This window comes from Rhinopithecus bieti, unplaced genomic scaffold (assembly GCF_001698545.2).
Source record: "Rhinopithecus bieti isolate Rb0 unplaced genomic scaffold, ASM169854v2 scaffold_947, whole genome shotgun sequence".
NCBI lineage: Eukaryota > Metazoa > Chordata > Mammalia > Primates > Cercopithecidae > Rhinopithecus > Rhinopithecus bieti.
Window position 1 is genome coordinate 1,298,323 of NW_016803664.1, and position 25,541 is coordinate 1,323,863.

At 38.9% G+C, this 25,541-nt stretch overlaps 1 protein-coding gene across 12 annotated transcripts in view; it reads left to right on the plus strand.

Annotated features, from left to right (window-relative positions):
* Window positions 1–44: 44 nt before the first annotated feature.
* The window catches only part of SLTM (SAFB like transcription modulator), a 57,541-nt gene continuing 32,044 nt past the window's right edge, over window positions 45–25,541 (plus strand). For 3 of the 12 annotated variants that reach the window (XM_017896288.1, XM_017896295.1, XM_017896300.1), the window contains exons 1-5: window positions 46–163; window positions 774–861; window positions 16,688–16,752; window positions 19,985–20,182; window positions 21,052–21,099. In XM_017896288.1, the coding sequence (XP_017751777.1) occupies window positions 161–163; window positions 774–861; window positions 16,688–16,752; window positions 19,985–20,182; window positions 21,052–21,099 (402 nt within the window). In that variant the 5' untranslated portion in view covers window positions 46–160. Of the gene's footprint in view, window positions 164–773; window positions 862–16,687; window positions 16,753–19,984; window positions 20,183–21,051; window positions 21,100–25,541 lie in introns of all 12 variants that reach the window. The other 9 variants (XM_017896330.1, XM_017896333.1, XM_017896342.1 and 6 more) reach the window with 7 other exon arrangements.

Below are 25,541 nucleotides of genomic sequence, written 5' to 3' on the forward strand. Positions count from 1 at the left end.
CGGGCCGGGCCGGGCCTGCGAGGGACCGGCCACCGCAGCCCAGCGCGCCTCCGCCTCCCCGGGACGTCCCCGCCAGCCTGCGAGGGTTGCGGCCGGCCGGCGCGGCCTCCCAGGGGCGATCGTGGAGACCTGGGAGGCGCTCGGTCTCCAGCCTTTAGCCATGGTGAGCGTGTACATTTCTTGGCCTCAGAGGGAATGGTTACTTTGGTGACTTCTGCGAAGTTACCGTTTAATTGTGCCCAACCGTTTCTTCCCCATCTTGAGGGGGAATTGGTAGTGGGAGTTGATGGGTGGGTGACAGAGAGAGTTTTTGTTTTCCACTAGGCTTTTAGTTTTTGCATCAGCGCAATAATTACTTTTTCATTCCTGATTAGCTTTCTGGTTTGAGTGAGCGTTGGAATTGTAGTAGAGTAGCAGTAAGTTTGCATTACAGAAACTAGGAAAACTCTTTTTAGTTATTTACTTTAGTAGCTAGCAACTTTTCTGCAATATAACATATTTAGATTTTTGGCCAGTATGATGTGATATTTAATTATCTTGACATGGTAGAATTTAAAACTCCTTGCGATTTTGATACCTAATGATTTTTTCCCCCTGAAAGTTTCTCTCACTCTTTCATGTAGTTTAATTGCTCATTTTTGAAGTCGGTTTATGAAATAACTGGCAATTCTAATGTCTTGAGGCTTGAGGTTTGCTAAATTTTTTTTCATTTCGTTTTTATAAAATAAGTTTAGATAGATTGTGTAGCATATTAACTTCTCTTTCTAATGTAGGCTATTGAAGAGGAAGGAGGCGATCCAGATAATATTGAATTAACTGTTTCAACTGATACTCCAAACAAGAAACCAACTAAAGGCAAAGGTTGTTACGAGTTATGAACATATTTTAAAATATATTTTGGTTATATAACTTGCCTCTGCTCTTGTGCCACTTGCCCTGTTTATATAGTGCTACTCTTTGCTATTTTCCTCTGGCACTCTGCCTTCTTGGGTCAAGGAAGAAAAGTTACTGTTCCCAGGCTTTGGGTGACTTGTAGCCCTTAAGATTCGGCTGAAGCTGATTAGAAAGTGAGAACAGTTTTTTATTGCTTCCGAAAAAAATTACAAAGTCAAGTTGTGTGATGATGCTTCATAGTGTGAAGACCTGAATAAAATACAGTTTAACACATGTCTACCTTGCCCCACAATTGGCAGAGTATTGATGGAATTCCTACCAAATCTTTCACCTTGCCTCCTTGCTGTTTTCTTTAGTATATTAAAATTCTATAACCTTTATGTTTAGTACTTTGTTTGACTTGGTGAACTTAATTTGCATTTATGCCATTATACCTCCTAATTTTAGTGAAATTCAAAAGACCTCACCAATCATACTAACAAGGTAGAGGGAAAATCCATGATTAATTAGCTTTAAAAAGGTTTAAATTATAGGGATGTTAAAGATTCTTATTTTGTAACTTTTAAGCTAGAGCGATATATTTATTTCCAGGATATAATGATTTAGTGACTAGCTAAAAGTGTTTTAAATGAACATTTTGCACTATGAATGGAACTTAGGTATTTTTTAAAGCTTCTTGGTGAGTGAAACCTTTACTTGAATAACTGCAAATTTCTCCCTCCTATAAGGACAGTGGCAGAGGGTGGACATGATATATCTGTATTCTGGTCCTTACCTACAGTTTTCATGTAGAGTTTCTCATGGACAGCTGCTGCATTTTTGGTAATCTAATTTTCTTTACTGCTTTAAGTGATCCAAATGTTACTCCAAACGACTGAATGATTGCAACTAAAATAAAATGAATGGATTAATCTTGAAAAGAAGGGAATATTAAATTTTGATCTTAAGCACACCTGGGTATGAGAGATGAGGACGACTCACTAGTTTGACTCTTCCTAGGTTAGGAAAGTCCCCCGTTTGTGCCAAAGGAAATTGAAAAGGGCTAAGAAGCATTCCCTGGGAGAGATGAAGATGTAGTTTAGAGAAGTAAAAAAGTTACCTTAAAGGTAGCTTTTAAGATAACTCTGACTCAGTGTATCACTTTGAGAGATACATTTTCCTGTGTTTAGAGAAGCTTGTCCTGAGAAGACTGCTAACAAACCAGAGGCTATTTCAAAATGGAAAATGATAAAAATTCAGAAATAAGTATATCAGGAGTTAACCATGTGTCTTGTAGTGGTTTTGATTCATATCTTTTACCTAGCATGCTGTGCTTAGTCATAGTCCCAGGTTGTTTGAGTTGACTATTATTTTAGCATTGAAAATAAACATGATTTATTTCGTTCTCATCTACTTTTAATTTCTGTGTATATCCCTTTTTCAGTTTTTTTTTTTTTTTTTTTGGTTTGTTTTTTTTTTTGGGGGACGGAGTTTTGCTCTTGTTGCCCAGGCTGGAGTGCAATGGCGCGATCTTGGCTCACTGCAACCTCTGCCTACCAGGTTCAAGCGGTTCTCCTGCCTCAGCCTCCATAGTAGCTGGGATTACAGGCAAGTGCCATCACACCCGGCTAATTTTGTATTTTTAGGAGAGACAGGGTTTCTCCATGTTGGTCAGGCTGGTCTCGAACTCCCGACCTCAGGTGATCCGCCTGCCTTGGCCTCCCAAAGTGCTGGGATTACAGGCATGAGCCTCCGTGCCTGGCCCCTTTTTCAGTTTTGACTAGGAACATCATTTATCTCACCATTAGAAATAATTTCAGCAATATAAAATTTTAAGGATTTTTTCAATACATTTTATGACATATAGATATATATCATATATATGATATATAAGTAAATATATAGGTATGTATATATAGGGGTGTGTGTATATACATATTTTTTAATAAGGTATTGCTCTGTTGCCCAGGCTAGAGTGCAGTGGTGCCATCATAGCTTTTTGCAGCCTCAAACTCCTGGGCTTAAGTGATCCCTCCCACTTTAGCCTCCCTGGTAGCTGGGGCTACAGGCACGTGCCACCACAACATTTTAAAAAAGTAAACATTATTTATTTTTATCAGTATGTTTGTTAATTTTTTTCTTTGTATGGGTTATACTTGAACTTTATTCCATAACTCTGATGTTAAGAGGTCTTAAGGTATTCAGTTAGAAGTTGTAACATTTGGGGGCCGGGCGCAGTGGCTCACGCCTGTAATCCCAGCACTTTGGGAGGCCAAGGCAGGTGGAGCACCTGCGGTCAGGAGTTCAAGAGCAGCCTGGCCAGCATGGTGAAACCCCATCTCTACTAAAAATACAAAAAATATATATATATCTGGGTGTGGTGGCATGGTCTGTAGTCCCAGCTGCTTGGGAGGCTGAGACAGGAGAATCGCTTGAACCCAGGAGGCGGAGATTACATTGAGCCAAGGTCACACCACTGCACTCCAGCATGAGCAATAGAGCAGGAGTGCGTCTCAAAAAAAAAAAAAAGTTGTAACGTTTAATCATTTGTCTGTAGCAGGCCTCATTCTAAGAGATGCATGACAAAAAGCTCTAGTCTTCTTGAATTCCGGCTATCATTGTTATGAAAATCCTGTGAATTACAAAGAATATAATGTAAATCTCCACCTCCAAACATAGTTTGAATTAATTTACAATAAAGATGCTTATTGATTCAATTATTTTATTTTTATTGTTTTTAGTATGAGAGATTTCGAACCCAGTTTACTTATTAAAGAATGCTCGTCTCAAATTCCAAGCGCTACTGATCATCTTTAGAGACAGTTTTGCTTAAATGCGTCATACCAACTCAGTTCTAGCCTTTGAGATGTTTTCTCTGCCAGTTTACGCAGTGATAAGATTATTTTAGGCCAGGTGCAGTGGCTCATGCCTATAATCCCAAAAGGCCAAGGCGGGGGGATTGCTTGAGACCAGGAGTTCAAGACCAACCTGAGCAACATAGTGAGACCCTATCTCTATTTTAAAAAAGAATTAAGATGTTTAAGTAATAACTTTTAGAAAACAAATTTGTATAGGGAAACTTATTAAAATATCAGTAATGAACAGATTTTAAAACCAAGGATATATTAAATATTGTTTTAATGTGATATCAGTTTTTCTTTTTTTTTTTTTTGAGATGGAGTTTCGCTCTTGTCGCCCAGGCTGGAGTGCAATGATGCAGTCTCGGCTCACTGCAACCTCTGCCTCCCGGGTTCAAGCGATTCTCCTGCCTCAGCCTCCCGAGTAGCTGGGATTATAGGCATGCGCCACCACATCCAGCTAATTTTGTATTTTTAGTAGAGACAGGTTTCTCCATGTTGGTCAGGCTGCTCTCCAACTCCCGACCTTAGGTAATCCTCCCACCTTGGCCTCCCAAAGTAAGCCACTGTGCCTGACTGATGTCAGTTTTTCAGTCAAGTTGCTGAATTACTACATTCAGTTCTTTTTGCCAGATCTTGCTTTACTTACTGGTATCTACCTTGACAATAATTTCGTCTTGGTTATGCCAGTTTTCCTTCAATGAGCCTGTTTTATCTTTTGTAAAACTGGAAATTTTACTGGTTCACCTATAAGGCTCTTTTAGTTCTGAAATTTAATACTTATATAGCCCAAAATGAGAAGAAAATTCCTTTTGTTTAACTAAAATGATGTTTAAGGAAGCAACAGGTAAGCTCATAGGAAATCAGTATAGTTTTTCTTCAGCACAAATTATTAGAAAACGAAAAGTGCCAAGAAGGGGATTACTTAGAGGTAATTATGTAGACATCAGCAAGACATAATATATAATAGCTTGTCAGGAAAAGAAATCATTCTTATGACAATATTAAGGTAGTGATTAAAAGTTAAATGACGAGAGAGGCTTCCTGGGTATGGAAAAAATACTTTGGTGAAACATTAAGGTTATCTCTTATAAAATAACTATAGGGTAACTTTTAAAAGATAAGTTAAAATGATTGTATTTAGAGAGGTTAGAGGGAAAGGAACCTACATTTTTAAGTTTCTCCTAGAATACTTTTTAAATGCAGCTATTACAAGCACAAACAATGTTGATAATGTTACAGTGGGCTCTGACATTTATAACAACATATTTATAAAATTCCTTTACATGTAGTAAATAGAGTGGACGTTTGTATCTTAGAATGGCTTTCCTGAGTCTTTTCACACTCTGTTATGAACTTTTAAATAGGTAACTTAGAAGAAAGCTTCACCCGTTGAAGTTTACGGTTATATTAATTGGGTGTGTGTTTAAAAAGTAGTTAAACAGGTAGAGCTAACTTCTCATTAGGTTGTTTTAGAGATTATAGATTTAAAGACTTTTGGTTTACCTGACACTGGCACATCCTTTTCTTTTAGATTTTCAGCCTTTAAAGTCACCAATTAACTTCAGCAAAAGTGATGTGGTTAATCAGTACAGGATTTAGAACGTGTGTACTGCAGTACTTACTGACGCGAAAACTTAATTGCAATACCTGGCAACTTCAAAAGACTAAAATGCTGTGTAAAAGCTGATTTTCTCCCATAGAAACAAGTATATTTTGAGGTTATAGGTTTGGCCAAACATCTACTAATTTTTTGTGGAAAATACCACAGACTATGTATTTATAATTACATGTTTACTCTGTAAAGCTTTCTAAAACTTATGTGGATTAAATGTAGTAATCAGCCATATAAAGCACATTTCATATAACACAGTAACATAGTGTACTGTAATTAGCTTTTTTTCCCTCTAGCTGTAGTATGTTCAGATATTAAGGGACACTTTAATCAGAACTGTGGCATTGAGGAAGACTTTGGGCATATAATTGTTACAGATATTTCTTAGGCACCCGAAAGGCTGAAAGCTCTGTGAAGGCTGGGACATAGTTTTTCATTCGCCTGTCTGTAATGCCTAGTGTAGAGCATGGCACATAATAACTGCTCAAAAAATATTTGTTGAGTGAACACTGAGGGCCTTTTTGGGGCCTTCTTAACTGCTTTTAGAAGTATCTCTTTTGGGCCGGGTTCCGTGGCTTACGCCTGTAATCCCAGCACTTTGGGAGGCTGAGGTGGGCGGATCACCCAATGTCAGGAGTTTCAGACCAGACTGGCTAACATGGTGAAACCCCGTTTTTACTAAAAATACAAAAAATTAGCTGGGCATGCGGCTGTAATCCCAGCTACTGGGGAGGCCAAGGCAGGAGAATCTCTTGAACCCAGGAGCAGTAGTTGCAGTGAGCTGAGATCGCGCCATTGCACTCCAGCTTGGGCAACAACAGCAAAACTAGGTCTCAAAAAAAAAAAAAAAAATAGAAATATATCTTTTGGTGCCTATTTTAATTGCATATTTCTTTGCAAGAAGCAGGTACATCAGGGATTAATAGTTTTTATCTTTTTTTTTTAAGGTGCCTCTCAAGAGCACTAATGGCTTCTCCTTACACATTGATATGTAAAGTATACTTACTTTAGAACACATAAATCATTACATCGTCCTTTTATTCTTTACCACATTGATGCTGTGCTGAAAAGCCTCTGAACCTTTGCTGGAATGTTGATCAACCTCAGAGATTGTATATGTCATTTTCATTTCACAAAATTAGCCCTTTTATCAGAGCCATTAAACTCTACATTTGACCAGGCGCGATGGCTCACACCTGTAATCCCAGCTCTTTGGGAGACCCAGGCGGGTAGACCACTAGGTCAGGAGTTTGAGACCAGCCTGGACAACATGGTGAAACCCCCTCTCTACTAAAAATACAAAAATTAGCCGGGTGTGGTGGCATGTGCCTATAATCCCAGCTACTTCGGAGGGTGAGGCAGGAGAATCACTTGAACCTGGGAGGAGGAGGTTGCAGTGAGCCAAAAATGGTGCCACTGCACTCCAGCCTGGGTGACGGAGCAAGACCCTGTCTCAAAAAAAAAAAAAAAAAAATTAGGTAATCCAGAAAAGTAGAAAGTGAAGATTACCCATAATCCCACCACCCTGAATTTATCATACGTAACATTTTACATATACTATACATACATAATATTTATAATCAAGTATGTGTTTACTCTGTAAAGCTTTCTAAAAATTGTTTCAATCTAATACAGTAATCAACCACATAAAGCACATTTCATATTACCACACGTTGATCTAGGTTGTGTAGGTATGTGTGCAAGTACTTACAGGAGGTTTATGTTTAAGGGTTTTTTTTTTCCTCCCTTTTTAACAACTAAAATAGATTCACACCATACATGGTGTTTTGTTGAAGGTAGATAGAATTTAAATATTTCTGTAGTCTGGAGAATCAAAACACAATAACCTTCCGTCTGTATTCTTCTTAACAGCTTCTATAGATAGATTCACTTTGTGGCTCATGATCTGCACCTGCATTAGTGATTTGAGTTTTAAAAAATACAGAAAGCAGGCTTTCACTCCCCATAGAGTTGGTTTGGGTTGTTATATTGGGGGCCCAGGCATCAGTCTGTATTTTCTAAAAGCCCCCCAGGTGATTCTTATGTACACCTGGAGTTAAGAACTACTGACTAATCTAAAGCTTGAAAATTAGCATCATTTTTATTCATCTCTGTGCTACTCAGTTTCTAGATTGTTTTATATACTTTTCAGTTTTCGAAAAACTTCTGCATTGCTTTATTTGATTCTCACAACAGTGCTGAGAGTTAGGCAGGACTATTTTCTTTTTACTGGTAGAGTAGAAAGGTAACTCATTAAGAACCCAGTTAAATTACCTTTGACAGTCTTATGTTTGTAGGCACAACTGCCTGAAGGAGTGTGCCAGAAATGTTTATTCTGTTCATCTTTAGATAACAAATGTAAGAGATTTGAAAAATATACCTTTGGCATATTCAAGGTTTATTACAATGAATGTGAATTATCTTTGTAGTAATTTTCAAAGTGACCTATTGGGCCTTGGGCCAGGTGGGATGCCACGCTGTAATCCCAGCACTTTGGGAGGCCGAGGCGGGGATCACTTAGGTCAGGAGTATCAGACCAGCATGGCCAGCCTGGTGAAACCCATCCTACTAAAAATACAAAAACTACCGGCGCGGTGCCTCAAGCCTGTAACCCAGACTTTGGGAGGCGAGACGGCGGATCCAACGAGTCAGGAAGGAACCGATCCTGGCTAAACCTGTGAAACCCCGTCTCTACTAAAAAAACAAAAAAAACCTAGCCGGGCGAGTTGGTGGCGGCGCCTGTATCCGCTACTCGGGCAGCGAGCAGGAGAATGGCGGAACCCCGGGAGGCGGAGCTGCAGTGAGGAGATCCGGCCACTGCACTCCCAGCCTGGGGCACAAGACGAGACCTGTCTCAAAAAAAAAAAAAAAAAAAAAAAAAAAAAACAAAAACTACTGGCGTGGTGTTGGGCTACCTACTCAGGAGGCTGAGGCAGGAGAGTCACTTGAACCCAGGATGCAGAGGTTGCAGTGAGCCGAGATTGCACTACTGCACTCCAGCCTGGGCAGTAGAGTAAGACCCTGCCACAAAAACAAAAACAAAAAACCCAAAATGACATATTGTATGACTGTTGTGTTTAAGACAATGTACAAGGCCTTTCAGAAAAATGATTTTATTAGTAAAATGTCAGTTTAATAGAAGAGAAGTTAAAACACTTGCAAATAATACAAGGCATGGCCTGTGATTGTTTTAAGATACTCCACGCAATTGGGGAGAGGTTGTTGTTGGAAACATTTCAGTTTGGCATATCTTCTTAATCTTCCTCTCCCTTCCAGCAGAAATTTTATAACTAAGCTTTTTCTTTTTTTAAGCTTATCGTAGCTCTTGTGGATGTTTAAGGGGAAAAGTTACTCAGCCATAAAGTATTTTGGCAAAATGATTTTAAAATTTCCTTAGGCTAGGCGCAGTGGCTCACGCCTGTAATCCCAGCACTTTGGGAGGCCAAGGCAGGAAGATTGCTTGGACCCAGGAGGTTGAGGCTGCAGTGAACCATGACTGCCACTGCACTCCAGCCTGGGCGATAGAGCGAGACCTTGTCTCAAAGAAAGAAAACTCATTATTAAGTGGGATTTGTTTTTGTTTGGGAGGTACTTAAAAGGAAAATTGCAAACCTTTATAAGGACCAGTTTGCCTTTGGAGGAAAAGAAAATTGCAAACCCTTATAAAGACCAATTTGCCTTTGGAGGAGAATCAGCCAATTTTTGATCCAAAATTCTTTATTCGGAATTCTCAAATACAAAAAGTTCTGAAAACTGAAAGTTTTTTCTTAGGTTTGGTGGCAAAAGTTACTTATAGTCTTAATTTATCCCATTTGATGTGAATCTGCATACATTTCATTGCACAAAATGTTTCTGTGAATGTGAAATACTGTTCCAGAAGCCACTGGGAGGTTTAACTTAATAAATAGTATATGCAACATTTTACTCTTCTAAAATCTGAAAATTGTGAATTCTGGAACATATCTCAGAGGATTTCATTAAGAATTTTTTGACCTGTACAAATTTATGCTGCATAAATGTTTATAGTCTTGTCTTTCTCTTGTATATACATTTTTACTTTGCCATTTTACTTTAGACCCTAAATCATGCAAATAATATTTTAGGTTTTTTTTTTTTTTGTAATTTCAAAATAGCCATGTTACTTACTATGATAGTTTAGGATGTGATAAGTTAATCTTGCTTTCATTTTTTATTGTTATTCAGATTATGTTTACTGCCCAATTTATTTTGTAGTTTTTTTCCTCAAAGCATAAAAGTTTGGCTCAGGCTGAGCATGGTGGCTCACGCCTCTAATCCCAGCACCTTGGGAGGCCAAGGCTGGTGGATCACTTGAGGCCAGGAGTTCGAGACCAGCCTGGCCAATGTGATGAAACCCTGTTGGTATTAAAAATACAAAAATTATCTGGGTGTGGTGGGATGAGGCTGTAATCCCAGCTACTCAGGAGGCTGAGTCAGGAGAATTGCTTGAACTCAGAAGGCAGAGGTTGCAGTGAGCCAAGATCGCGCCACTGCACTGCACTCCAGTCTGGGCAAGAAGAGCGAGACAGTGTATCCAAAAAAAAAAGTTTGGCTTCAATCTGCCTTATACTTTCAGTTAGTTCCTTCATCCTGGTCATGCCACTTTCACAGTTTTGTGGCAGTTGCTAGATTCCTTGTAGGACAAAAGAGGTGAAACTGTTTAGTTGATTTGCTGCAGGAGCTTTGATAGCAAAGGTTTAAATGGGACAGATATAAATGGTTGACTGTACAAAAATGTGCTGAAGATAGTGCTGCTTGTTGGAATTTAAGGGCGATTTGGTCTTTAAAATTCTTTCTCATGTTTGATATTACAAAAGTTAGGGACCTGAAGATGTAGTGACAGGATGTACTGACAGGATGGGGTTATACACGAAGTTAGTTGAACTGCCATGTCCTCCCCTTCTCCCAGCTGGGCCAAATAGAAATCCAGACCTTGTTTTCTTATTTTTAACTTCTAGAGATTATTTATCTATTTGTTTATTTTTGAGGAGTCTCGCTCTGTCGCCCAGATTGAAATGGAGTGGCGGCGCAATCTTGGCTCACTGCATTCTTGACCTCCTGGGCTTAAGGGATCCTCCCACATCAGCCCACCTAATAGCTGGGATGGCAGGTGCACACCACCACACCTGGCCAGTTTGTGTGTTTTTTTGTAGATATGGGACTCCACCGTGTTGTCCATGCTAGTCTCGAACTTCTGACCTCAGGTAATGATGCCTTTACCTGATGGAGGCCAATGCCTTGGCCCCCCAAAGGGTTTGAGATTACAAGTTTAAGCTACCATGCCCGACCTGTTTTCCATTAGTGTCCAGCATAGGACTTACTCCATTATCAGTCAGAAAATATATAATGCGGCTGGGTGCAGTGACTCACCCCTGTAATCCCAGCACTTTGGGAGGCTGAGGCGGGCTACTCACCTCAGGTCAGGAGTTTGAGACCATCCTGGCCAATTTGGTGAAACCCCGTCTCTACTAAAAATACAAAAATTAGCTGGACGTGGTGGCGGCATGTGCCTGTAATCCCAGCTACTTGGGAGGCTGAAGTGGGAGAATCGCTCGAACCCAGGAGATGGAGGTGGCAGTGAGCCAGGATCACACCACTGCACTCCAGCCTGGATGACAGTCAGACTCCATCTCAGAAAAAAACAAAAAAGAAAAGATATAATGCTTGAATATCAGCTGGTTTTATATTATATATTTTTATATTTACTTTATGTATATATTTATATATTATATGTATAATATATGTTATATGTATATAATATATAGTTATATATTAATGTGATATATAATATATTGTACATATATATTACATACACATTATATTATACATATTCTATATATTATATACACATATATAGTGTTGTACTAGGTTCTGAGCTGGCTGATAAACATTATAGCCTTTTTTTTTTTTTTTTTTTTTTGAGGCAGTGTTTTGCTCTTGTCACCCAGACTGGAGTGCAGTGGCATGATCTCGGCTCACTGCAACCTCCACCTCCTGGGTTCAAGCGATTCTAGCTTTTGGGAGGCCTCAGCCTCCCAAATAGCTGGGATTACAACCAGGAGCTACCACACCTGGCTACTTTTTTGTGTTTTTAGTAGAGATAGGGTCTCACCATGTTGGCCAGGCTAGTCTCAAACTCCTGACCTCAAGTGATCTGCCCATCTCGACCTCCCAAAGTGCTGGGATTACAGGTGTGAGCCACCTCGCCTGGCAACATTATAGCTTTTTAAAATGAGTTATATTTTGTATGGAGGGGGAAAGTGTTTTTTCACAAAATAAGAAATTACAATATAGTCGACTGGTGTCAGGAGTTTGAGACCAGCCTGGTCAACATGCTGAAACCCTGTCTTTACTAAAAATACAAAAATTAGCTGGGCATGGTGGCATGCACCTGTAATCCCAGCTCCTCGTGAGGCTGAGGCATGAGAATTGCTTGAATCTGGGAGGCAGAGGTTGCAGTGAGTGGAGATCATGCCACTGCACTTCAGCCTGCATGACAGAGTGAGAGCCTGTCTCAAAAAAAAAAAAAAAGAAAAGGAAAGAAGTTACAATATAGTTTCTAATTTACTGTGTGTAAAACAAGCCAAAAGTTACAAATTATGAAAGCAGTCCAAAGCTAATGAAATTTCAGTTTTCTTGAATATTATGTATCTATCAGGTTGTTACTCCAGTTTCGTCACTGTTTGACAATCTTGTCCTAATGGCTTTTAAGATTACAAGCTGAAACATTAAATGTCCAGTGTGATTGTACTTTAACAGCTGTTGGAAACAGTATGGGACAGCAAAGTTAGACCATTTTTACATACCCCAGCGCTGCCTCTTGTTGCCTGTGCGTCATAGTCATCGGGCAAGTGAGTCTCACATTTTAAAATTTTATACATGTGGATTTTGGAGCTTCTGTTTACACTAACAGAGATAATATTTTAAACAACTGGCATACTGTAGTTCCTCAAAGATCTAATGGTTTTGAGGAATGGAAATTGGGCTGCGTTTAAATTGAAGCACTGCCACTTACTAGCTTTGTAATCTAATTTTTCAGACTTAGTTTCTCTTTTGTAAAAGGGGCATAATTGTTTCAGAGTAGTTGTGAGGATAAAATTTTAAAATACAAGTACATAAATGCATATGAAGAATTTATCCTAGTACCTGGACCATAGATGCCACTTCAGTAGTAATGACTGCTGTTTTTGTTGCTGAAGTATAATTTGATTTTCCTGTTTTTACTAAAAGAAGTGAAATTCGATAGAGTGTGCATAGTATGTCATTTGTCATTATGCTGAGGACTGCGATTTCAAATATAATACCTTTATTTTAAAAAGTTTTTATTTTGTATTTTTTTTTGAGATGGAGTCTTGCTCTGTCACCCAGGCTGGAGTGCACTGGCGCAATCTCGGCTCACTGCAACCTCTGCCTCCTGGGTTCAAATGATTCTCCTGCCTCAGCCTCCCGAGTAGCTGGGATTACAGGTGCCCATCACCACTCCCGGCTAATTTTTGTGTTTTTAGTAGAGAACGGATTTCGCCATGTTGGCCAGGCTGGTCTCGAACTCCTGGCCTCACGTGATCTGCCCACCTCTGCCTCCCAAAGTGTTGGGATTACAGGCGTGAGCCACCATGCCCAGCCAGAACATTTGTTTTTATTTATTTATTTATTTTGACACGGAGTCTCGTTCTGTTGCCCAGGCTGGAGTGCTGTGTTGCAATCTTGGCTCACTGCAGCCTCCACCTCCCAGGTTCAGGTGATTCTCCTGCCTCAGCCTCCTGGTTAGCTGGGATTACAGGCATATGCCACCATGTCCGGCTAATTTTATATTTTTAGTAGAGATGGTGTTTCATGGTTGGCCAGGCTGGTCTCAAACTCCTTACCTCAGGTGATCCACCTGCCTCAGCCTCCCAAAGTGCTAAGATTACAGGCATGAGCTGCTGTGCCCAGCCTTATTTATTTATTTTACTTTTAAGACAGTGTCACTCTGTCTCTAAGGCATGAGTGCAGTAGGGCGATCTCAGCTTACTGCAACCTCCGCCTCCCTGCTTCAAGTGATTGAACCCAGTGCATCAGCCTCCCGAGTAACTGGGATTACAGGCATGCACCACCATGCCCAGCTACTTTTTTGTATTTTGTAGTAGAGATGGGGTTTTGCTAGTTGATCAGGCTGCTCTCGAACTCCAGGCTTCAAGTGATCTGCCCTCCCCACCCTCCCAGAGTGTTGGGTATACAGGCATGAGCCACTGCATCTGGCCTCAAAGATAATTAAATTGAATTAATTCACCACTCCTTATTAGAATAATGTGTTCTATACAGGTCATAATAAAATATAGTGGCAGGAATTCAAGATTGGTCACGAGAAATCCTGGCTTCACATCTGACAGCACCATTTTCAAGTTTTAGGCAAGGTATTTAACCTCTCAGGCTCATTTTGTCTTTTGTAAAATTGTGATAATGGACCCATGTACCATCATAGGGTGCCTGGACAAATCAGCTGAATTTTTTTTTAAGTGCTTTGCAAATTGTAAGGCAGTTTGTGATTATAAGGAATAAATAGCATTTGTAAATGATCTAAAGGAGTTCCCCCAAAAGTTCTCCTCTGTAGGCTGTTTGGTGGTGAGTGGGTATGGGAGAGGATTTGATGTTTTGGTTTATTTTGCTTCTGAGACAGGGTCTCGCTCTTTTGCCCAGGCTGGAGTGCAGTGGTTGGTATAATTACAGCTCACTGCAGCCTTGCCCTCCTGGGTTCAAGCAATCCTGCTACCTCCTGGGTTCAAGCAGTCCTCCCACCTCAGCCTCCTGAATAGCTGGGACTACCGGCATACACCACCACACCCAGCTGTGTCAAAAAAAAAAATTTTTTTTTTTTTGAAGAGATAGGGATCTCACTGTGTTGCCTGGGCTGGTCTCAACTCATGGGCTCAAGCGATTCTCCCACCTCAGCCTCCCAGAGTGCTGGGATTACAGACATAAGCTATTGCTTCCAGCAGGATTTGATATTTTAAAAGAGCTTTTTTTCTCCCAAAAAGTAGCCTCTTTAAGGTTTTTATATTATGGAACTTTCTCTAAATGTAATAGAAGAATTTAATTAGCTGGGTGGGGTGGCTCACGCCTGTTATCCCAGCACTTTGGGAGGCTGAGGTGGGTGGATCACCTAAGGTCAGGAGATGGAGACTATCTTGGCTAACACGGTGAAACCCCATCTCTACTAAAAATATAAAACATTAGCCGGGCGTAGTAGCACGTGCCTGTAGTACCAGCTACTTGGGAGGCTGAGAGGGGAGAATTGCTTGAACTTGGGAGGCAGAGGTTGCAGTGAGCTGAGATCGTGCCACTGCACTCCAGCCTGGGCAACAGAGCAAGACTCTGTCCCAAAAAAAAAAAAATTAGTAGTAGTTTTCTTTTCAGGAAAAGAACATCTTTAATTTTTTGTCTTTCTTAAATAGATTAATACTTTCAGATGAACAGACTTTTCTTAGTGATTGCCCTTTTAGTAACTTCTAATTTTAGTCTTTAGGGCAACGTAATCAGACTTGTTTTCATGTGAAATTCTCTTGTACAAATTAAGTTTAGTGATAAAGAGAATGATGATAGTAATTATAAAATTATATGCAAAGCATTAATCTACAAAGGGAATAGTAAACCAGAAAGTTAAACCAAAAAGTTGTTTTCCCCAAATTGCAAACATCAACATTGTAAATAGGAAGTTAGCACAACACCAAGCGTCACACCTCATTTCTTATTTGGTTCTCACAAGCATTTAGCTACTAATTGAGTAAAAGAAAAATCCCCACTCCTAATCTTGTTTTTTGCATACTTGGAAGGACTAGCATAGCATTTTCCCTTTTACCACTCATTCGTGGAAATGACTTAGAACTGGGAGTAGATGACAGATAGGAGCTACCGAGGAGACTAGGGAAATGCAGGTATACTAACTTTTAAAATATTTATCCCAACAGCTAAACCTCTACCCTGATTACTGAAGCTTGAACTAGGTAGTAGCACTGTCTGTGCCGGTTATAGACAAAGGGAAAAAAGTTCATTCGTTGGCCTTAGGAAAGAACATCCATTCATGTTTCAAAAGAAATGGAAAAAAAAATTTTTTAAATTTTAAAGTAAAGTTCCAGAAGATACGTTTTTTTAATGACATTTCTAGTACACCAAGGATTTTTAACTAGGATTTTGTGGACTAGCCTGAAAACATAATAAACTTTTAGCATTGCCTCTGTGGAAAACTTTTTTTTTTTTTTAATGTGGAAAGCGTTTTTAAAGTTCCAACTACCAGCCGGGTGCAATGGCTTAATGCCTGTAATCGTAGCACTTTGGGAGGCTGAGGCGGGCAGATCACTTGAGCTCAGGAGTTCGAAACCAGCCTGGCCAACGTGGTGAAACTCCATCTCTACTAAAAATACAAAAATTAGCCAGGCATGATGCCTTGTGCCTGTAATTCCAGCTACTTGGGAGGCTGAGGTAGGAGAATCTCTTGAACCCAGGAGGGGGAGGTTACAGTGAGCCGAGATTGTGCCACTGCACTCCAGCCTAGGCAATAGAGTGAGACTCTGTCTCGAGAATAAATAATTATTCTTAAAAAAAAAAAAAAAAAAATTCTAACTACCAGTTTGCAAAGTTTTGAAGATGGGCAAAGAAGGTCTGTAGTGTGTCTGAAAGCTATTAACAGTTTTCACTTTGCAGTAATTTCTGCATGCCTTAAATCAGTTATTATGTTAAGTGGCCAGCACTCTTTATATTTAGGCTTTTGTATAAATAAATAATTAGCATAAAAGTAGTCACTGTATTTAAGGAATTTCTTCTCTATGAAGAGGCAAGGTGTACTAGAGACAGAGTACAAGGCAATGTGTCATCAATCACCTGATAGATTGTAAGATGAAGATTAAAGTGTGAGAATTTTTATTTCAGAGAATGCTTGTTGAAGAGAAGAACATAGGAAAGGCTTTGTGGGAGGTACAGATCTTGTACTTAGCTATCAGGTGTCTGTGTATATATAGTCAGTAGAATGCCACTGAAAGGTATCACAACTTCTCAGATAATTGAGGACAGAAAATTCAACTGGTGTAAAGAAAAATGCACCATATATGTCAAATCAGTTAAGCTGATGGGTTCATGTGTAGGATTATGTGCACAGTGTATTTCAAACAGCATGACGTAAGAAAGCTTTTTTTGTTTGGGACAGCTCTGACCAGGTGGTTTATAAGCAGTTGGCATTAGCTTTGTTAGATAGTTTGGGAGGGGAGAGTGCTATTGCAGGGTAAACTCTGAATATTTTTTATTCTTAAAGTAATAAAGTATCAGTTGTTAGCCCATTTTCCTTCTTTCACAGGTAAAAAACATGAAGCAGACGAGTTGAGTGGAGATGCTTCTGTGGAAGATGATGCTTTTATCAAGGTAAAGTGTTAATTACTCAGGTTAAGATGTTTATTTTAAGCCTAGTATTTTGCATCATGAATTTTGTACATTGTATTGAAGAATGGTCACTGAAGTATGTAGGTTAAAGATAAAGACCTATATAATACTGACAATGTATAATATTGTCAATCTTATTAACTCATAATTGAGAAATATAGTAAATAACTTTAATTAAATGAGATACAAAAGCTAAAAATAATAATCTGTCCAGGCCTTTAGGTAGAAAGCTGGCCAGGGAAATAGCTACAAGATAATAGATATATATGTTAGTTCCTGGACAAGATATCACAGGGAAGGATATTGGTAATTTATTTTTTATCTGCCATTGCATTTAGCTTTTGTATATAATTTACAGAACTTAGAGTAATGTAGACCTCAAAATACACAGAGAAAATTGCTGAGGTGTTACTACTTGGTAAAGATCAAATTAAGGGCCAGGCGCCGTGGCTCACGCCTGTAATCCCAGCACTTTGGGAGGTCTAGGCGGGTGTGTCACTTGAGGTCAGGAGTTCGAGACCAGCCTGGCCAACATAGTAAAACCCCATCTCTACTAAAAATACAGAAATTAGCCAGGTGTGGTGGCGTGTGCCTGTAATCCCAACTACTTGAGAGGCTGAGGCAGGAGAATTGCTTGAACCCAGGAGGTGGAGGGTGCAGTGAGCCAAGATGGTGCCAGTGTACTCCAGCCTGGGCAACAGAGCAAGACTCCGTCTCAAAAAAAAAAAAAAAGAGAGAGAGAGAGAGATCAAATTAAGAAATTTGTTTTGCCATTTAAAGATGAATAAGCGAGGCCTTTTGGGGCCAAAAATGAGTGTATTTCAAAACTGGCTGGCCAGAAAAATTATGGATGTAATTTTAATTGGGGTTGTGGCAATTCTATATACTACAGCTATAGAACAAGCTGTTTGTAATTGTAGTTAGGGTTTAAAATTTTTTATTATTATTATTTTAATGAAAAGTGATCTGCTTATTAGTTCTTAAGTATTGTGGTATTTGCAGGAATTATTTCGTGAGTATAGTTTCTCTTGAATTATGTACATTTGTGCCCCCATATATTCTGTTTTCTGGGTAAAACTAGTCCATATTGTCATCATGTCTCTTGATGTTTGTGTGTTTTACCATAGAGTCAGCTCATGTTCATTTACCCACCCATCTCTCCTGCCTCCTAGCTCTCTTCACTCTCCACACTGCACACACACACAGACAGACACACACACAGCCCCACCCCCAAAAGGTGTTTTGTTGAGGAGTTAACCCTGAAAGCAGATAATTTTAGGAACTGTTTGCCCAGGGATCCATGAAAATTGATGATTGCATGCCTGTAATCACCTTGTGTTTGAGCCTTTAAGTTTTGGTATTCTGTTACCCTTATTATATATCTTCCATCAGGTTTGTTCCTTTCTTCCTATTTTTCTCCAGTTGTCTTCACCAGTAAGTGTATGATTAAGCAAACATTATCCATAAACTGTAAAAACATTATGACTCAGTAAAAAAATCTTTTACTTTTCAAATTTGTTTCTTCCAGCTCTTCAGTTCATAAAAATGTTATAGTCATTTGAAATGTCCTAAGGAGATATACACGTCTATTCAGAAGAATAATAGTACTGTCTCTTATATGTGCCACAAAGGATGCCTTTGTGTTATTGTTAAATAAACCTGGTCATAACATCTAGAATAACAAGGGAACTTTTTGTTTGTTTGTTTTTTTGAGATGGAGTCTCGCCCTGTTGCCCAGGCTGGAGTGCAGTGGTGTAATCTCGGCTCACTGCAACCTCCACCACCCTGGTTCAAGAGAGTCTCCTGCCTCAGCCTCCCGAGTAGCTGGGATTACAGGCATATGCCACCAGGCCCGGCTAATTTTTGTATTTTTAGTAGAGACAGGATTTCACCATGTTGGCCAGGCCGGCCTCGAACTCCTGACCTCATGATCCGCCCGCCCATCTTGGCCTCCTAAAGTGCTGGGATTACAGGCATGAGCCACCACGCCCAGCCCTAGGAGCTTTCTTAAAAATTCTGTTTAAAGATATCTTCAGTTTATTTTTGGAAGTATTAATGTGATGTATTTGATAGAAATTAAGTGACTGTATTTTTCTCATCTCCCACAGTTGATAATTTTGGAATTTATACAGTAATGGTTGGTAAATATCACCTATTGCCTAAATACCAGAATTGTATAGAAATTGCTTCTGTGAATAGGTGAGGAGATTGGTCAAAGTTGGCACCTCAGAATAGGTGAAGTTTCCTTGGTAACTTCGCTTGATCTTTCTTGCGCCTATACTTCTGCCATAATACAGCCATGTACTCCATTTTCAACTCCTCACGCTCCCCAACTCATACTGGAGTACGTTTGGTCAAACAAGAGATCCCCTGCTCTGCAAGCACTCCACATTCCAAAACAATCATATTCTTTTCTGTGCCCACCTCTCGATAGAAATTTCAGTTTCCTCACCGCAGTTTAGCTGTGAATGATTAGTCGTCATGCCTCTGCCTCTTTTACCTTTTAACCGAGAAGCCTTTTCTTAAATCTGCTGGATTTACCATAAGAACAGGAAAAAAGGAAGGAACCTTTATTGCTTTCACCCCTTTCTCTGCACTTAATCAGAGGAAATTGAGCAGATTGCTGATTTTGTTTTCACTGAAGTACCATATATCCATAAACTTTGAAGGACAAACAGACCCAGTCCCAACCTGTGTTACCCTTCCTAATTGACATTTGGCACAGTGGTAGATTTCAAAACAAATACATTTCAATTAGTTATTTGCATATTTTTCAAGAACAGGCATTGATGCAGCAGTTGGGTGTTCTTTATTATTAGAAGTAAACTTTGTTTTAATGTATAAGACTTCCAAAGTCTTTGAAGTTAAATCAACGTATGGCACACGGAGAAATCAAGCCATATTTTTTGGACAGCTCCTAGAAGGTGGCTTGGTAAATATTAAATAACTGGAATTTAGAGCATCTCTAGTAGCAATTCAATTAGTGTGCATTTTAGTGTGAGAAATTTGAGAACTCAGATTCATGTTTGACGATCGTGGTATTAGACCTATTTTTGAAGACACAGTTAATATATAAGGTAAAATGATTGAACTTTGGGAATATTAAAATATGATCAAATTTGACACATTTAAAGGTGTAAATTACCAAAAACATTTGGTGGATAGCCCACGCTACTTTGCCTCTAGTTGTACCAAATTTTCTTACCATTAAAAGGACTGTGAATTGGAGAATCAAGAGGCACATGAGCAAGATGGAAATGATGAACTAAAGGACTCTGAAGAATTTGGTGAAAATGAAGAAGAAAATGTGCATTCCAAGGAGTTACTCTCTGCAGAAGAAAACAAGAGAGCTCATGAATTAATAGAGGCAGAAGGAATAGAAGATATAGAAAAAGAGGACATCGAAAGTCAGGTCTTTAGCCAGTTTTTTTTAAAACATGACACAGATAAGTTTTAAATAATAAAAGTACTTTTTTCTAGTTCAATTTGGAAGTCTCAGAATTTTAAAAGATGTGTTACTAAAGCTACTTATAAGTCATTTAAAATCCTACCACCTTAGGCAACCTTTTAAATTTTGCTTATTTCTTATATATTTTACATAGTTGTTATAGAGTTAAGTTGATATTCTGTATTTTCATATAACATATAATTTCATAATTTTCCCATAATTTATTAGACTGCTTTCTACAATTCTAATATACTCCTTTAATTTTGGACATTTTAAGTTTTAAGGCTTTTTCCCTACTCCACGATGAAATGAATGTACCAATTTCATTCTGGCATTGCCAGCATTACTTGGTGGTAGGGTTTTTTCCCCTTTCTGCTACCTTAGCAAGTATAAAAGGTTACTTTAATTTACATTTCTTTGGTTATATCAAGGGTGGGGAATTACTTATGAAAGTTTAATTTTAAAGTAGATAATATTTCCAAATATTTTCTTTGAAATAGACCATTTGTCCTGCTTTGAAGTATGTTAGTACATTTTAAGAAAGTCAGTGGGTTAAGGAGTCAGTGCTGTTAGTATTCATGCTTAAAACACTTCCCTTCTACCTACCTAATAAATGAGGGGCTCAAGAAAAATGTTTCTGATTCTCTAGCGACATGGCTAATTTTTTTTTGGCATAAAATATAGTCTGAATATTAAGCATTGATTTAGTACCCATGGTATCATAGACATTATACAGAAAACAAGGCAAATGATAATCAGGTATAAGCATAAAAGCATTCTCATGTTACCCAGATATTTTGTAAAGCAAAGCTATTGTATACCCTTTTACATAGGAAATTGAAGCTCAAGAAGGTGAAGATGATACCTTTCTAACAGCCCAAGTAAGTTTACATTTAGTCCTATGAATTTGATATTGTGGGTGGAAGGGCTTGGAAAAGGAATCTTATTTTGACTTAATAATTCTTTAATTCATGTAACTGTCTTAAATTTAATACTGAGTTATTTACGTGACATACACAAAGTACTTAAAACTATTGGCAAGGCCGAGGCAGGTGGATCACGAGGTCAGGAAATCGAGACCATCCTGGCTAACACAGTGAAACCCTGTCTCTACTAAAAATACAAAAAATTAGCTGGGTGTGGTGGTGGGCACCTGTAGTCCCAGCTACTCAGGTGGCTGAAGCACCTACTCAGGTGGCTGAAGTGCGAACCCGGGAGGCGGAGCTTGCAGTGAGCCGAGATCGCACCACTGCACTTCAGCCTGGGCGACAGAGTGAGACTCTGTCTCAAAAAAAACCAAAAACAAACAGACAAAAAAAAGATTGGCAGCTGAAATTTCTGTTGCCAGAAAGATAATTGGAGTTATTATGAGTTTCCTATCATTTTCAGAATTTTAGAAAAAAGTCCATCCTTTCTGTAAAACCTAACTCTGGTTACTAGTCTTTTGAGAAGTCTACATTCTTCTTGATTTTTTTTCTTGTCACTTGTTATAAAATAAGTCATTTAAAAGTACTAATATCCTTTTCAAAGCTTTATTTAAAATTTTGTTAATTTAACACTCCTGTAACAGGCATAGTCTAAAATGATTAAAATTTCTAGAAATTTACTTGGGGGGTATGTGTGTACTGCAAACGACTGCACTTCAGTGTGTAATAACGTGTTGCTGCTAATGTGATACACATAGTGGACTTTTTAAAGTGACTTACAGATGTTATAAGCAGACATCTGTAGATCAATTTCTGCTTAAAACTTATCCTTTGTCTTTTCTCATATCTGTAACTAAAGAACCCTTTGTTTTGTGTCCTCTTAATTTCCTTTTATTTTAATCTTATAATAACCAGAGAGGGTTTGGTGGTTTTGATCCAAGTTGGCTTTCATCTGATAAATAAATGCACACATCCCCAGCAAAGGGAGTCAGCGCCCATTGGCATATATTAGCTCTAGAATTACCACAGTTATCCAAGTAGGAGAGGATCGTGTCCTCTTTAAATGGTGTACTTTCAAATAGAGATATGGGTTCCTTTGTTTACTAGATTCAGAAAAGATAGTCATCAGGTCAGTTATTTCCTCTGGGTAGTATTTCCTAGAAGAGTACTTGGGCCTTGTGTTCATGGACTACTTAGTTGATGGCCCCTGCATGCTTTCTTTCCTGCAGTGCTCTTGCCTTTGAAATGCTAGTGAGTCACAAATGCTTCTGAGGCTGTATATTGCCTCTCTGTGTGTTGCAGTGGAGGAGAAGTTGCATTTTGCAGAAAAAGTGCATTTCTGGGAGAAATGTTGCTGATCATTTGGAATATTCAGAAAGGAAATATTAGAATGGTGAAAGTCTGTAAGGCTGTCCCTAAGTACATTGATTTCCTAGTGATAAAGAATCTATGAGGGGCTGGGCGCTGTGGCTCATGCCTGTAATCCCAGCACTTTGGGAGGCCGAGGCAGGTGGATCACAAGGTCAGGAGTTCGAGACCAGCCTGACCAATATGGTGAAACCCGGTCTCTACTAAAAATACAAAAAATTAGCCAGGCCTGGTGTTGGACACCTGTAGTCCCAGTTACTTGGGAGGCTGAGGCAGGAGAATGGCTTGAACCTGGGAGGCAGAGGTTGTAGTGAGCCGAGATCGTGCCACTGCACTCCAGCCTGGGCAACAGACCGAGACTTGTCTTGGAAAAAAAAAAGAAAGAATCTATGAGGAAAATTAACTCTTAAATCGAGAGAGTACCTTTTCTAGATTACTGATTTGCAAAAAGGGGAAGTTGAGGTCTTTATATTATTTGGCAGCTGGATATTAGCTTCTGTCAAGGACCACGCCTATAGTTGTCCACTGTGTGAGTTGTATGAAGGCATCATATCTAAGGATACCCACTTAAATAATAAACTTCATTACAAACATTTTTTAAATGGATGGAAATATATCTGAAGGAAGAACAGTTATGTATTTCTTATCGGGGAGCAAGATTTGCCATATTGTATCAAAAGATGAGGTTACATTTTTAGAGAAGTTTTCTTTAAAATGACCTTTTTCCTCTTTCTAAATAATGTCTAATGGAACATGTAGAAACAAATGTATCTAGGTTCCATATGATCTAACGCATCTAAATATGCTTACTGAGTCTATTACTATGTGCATTCAGGGATACTGCATAGTGTATCCTGTTTTCAGTTAATGGCCAGTCTTATTTTCCTCTATGCTTCTGTTTACTTTCTCCCTTCTGCATTATTTTGAAACAAATCCAAACGTATTTCCCTTGAAAAATTTCAGTATGTATCTCTAAAAGAGAACTCTTATTTTTTATATTAGCACTCCTAAAATAAAAATTTTATATTATGAAATATACAGTTAGGATTCAAATGTTCAATTTTCTATAGGTTTTTTTTTTCATTATGTCTTGTTTAAATCCAGATACCAGTAAGATCTGTATGTTGTGATTGATTGAAATGTTTTAGGAGGTTTTCCCTTCCATCTGTTTTCCTCTTACTATTTTATTTGTTGAAAAAAGCAACTTGCTTATCCCACAGAGCAAGGGTTAGCAAAAACAGGCATCTCACGTAGTTTGCCAGTCGCTGCTGTAGAGCTTCCAAGGCCTGGATTTTGCTGATTACATTCTTATGGTGGTCAACGTGTTCCTTTGTTTATTGTATTTTTTGTAAATTGTTAAGTTGGTTGTAGCATCTAGAGGCTTGCTCTCAGATTCAGCGTTAACACCCCACACCAGCACACACACAGCCACCTCATAGGTATAGTACTGTATTCTTCTATTTGGATGCACATAATATCTGGTTGTCTTTTTGTGATGGTACCAATCATTGATGATTCATACCCAATTAGGGGTTGCAAAGGGATGCTATTCTAATTCTATCATTTCTTCTTTATATGTTGGAATGTTTCTAGAAAGAGAAACTTTCCCTTATTTACTATTTGGTTACCCTGTGGTATCATTTACACAGGAAAGCCAGGATATATGTTTGATTCTTTCCTTTGTATTTACCAATTTTCAGAATATTGAGCTGGTTCACTGGCATCTCTGACAGTGGCCAGTTCTTAATTTTTCCTTTTTTCCTCTTTAGATTCATTTTGAATTCATGGATTTGTATATATGTAATGTATTTTGGTCCATCACAGTTATTAACCTTAATGCTTACATTGTTCCATGTAGTGAGAGCCTCATCAAGTTGGCTTTTGAGTCCTTTCAACATGATCCTAGTAGACTTTGATTGATTCCTTGCTTGATGGTGTGTAAAGATGTGCCATTTCCTGCTCTAGAACTATAATTAGGCATTTCTTCTTTATAGTGGTAAATCGTATTTCAAGACAACAATCTAGGTGGTGGGGGTGTTCACTGCTGCTGAGTTGTTCATTGTTTCTAGGTCTTTTCAATGTACAATGCTAGAGAAAATGTTGGAGTTGTTTTCTTTGGTTTTGCTTATTTTTACTTTTAAGATAAAATAGACCTTCAATTCATATGATATTTCCAAGATAACCATTTACTTTATCTTACGGTACACATACAACAACTTTAGAATGATTATACCAACACTACCACCAATGCAGTTACTGAAAGTAATTTAAGACTTTTTAAGACATATTTTTCGCAAGGATGTTTTCCTCTGCGGATGAACAAATCACCGTGTTTTAAGTTCTTTCCATTCTGTATGGTTGTATCACCCACTGATACATATCTAGGTTGATCTGTTTCATTTATTTTCAGTATTTAGGTATTGCTTTTGAAAGTTTAGTGGTGGCTCATGCCTGTAATCACAGCACTTTGGAAGGCTGAGATGGAAGGATTGCTTAAGGCCAGGAGTTCAAGACCAGCCTGGGCAACATAGTTAGACTTTGTCTCTACAAAAAAAAAAAAAATTAAAATAGCTGGGTGTGGTGGTCCATGCCTGTAGTCCCAGCTACTCAGGAGGCTGAGGCTGGAAGATCACTTGACTGCAGGAGGTCAAGGCTGCAGTGGGCCAAGATCACGCAACTATACTCCAACCTGGTCAACAGAGCAAGACCCTATCTCGAAAAAAATTAGAAAATTTAATCTGGCTGGATGCAGTGGCTCATGCCTGTAATCTCAGTTCTTTGGGAAACTTAGGCGGGCTGATCACTTGAGCTCAAGAGTTTGAGACCAGCTTGGGAAACAAGGCAAACCCCCATCTCTACAAAAAATACAAAAGTTAGCTGGGTGTGTTGGCGCACACGTGTGGTCCTAGCTACTCAGGAGGTAGATTGAAGTGGAAGGATTGCTTGAGCCCAGGAGGTTGAGGCTGCAGTGACCCGTGATTGTGCCAATGCACTCCATCATGAGCAACAGAGAAGACTCTGTCTCAAAA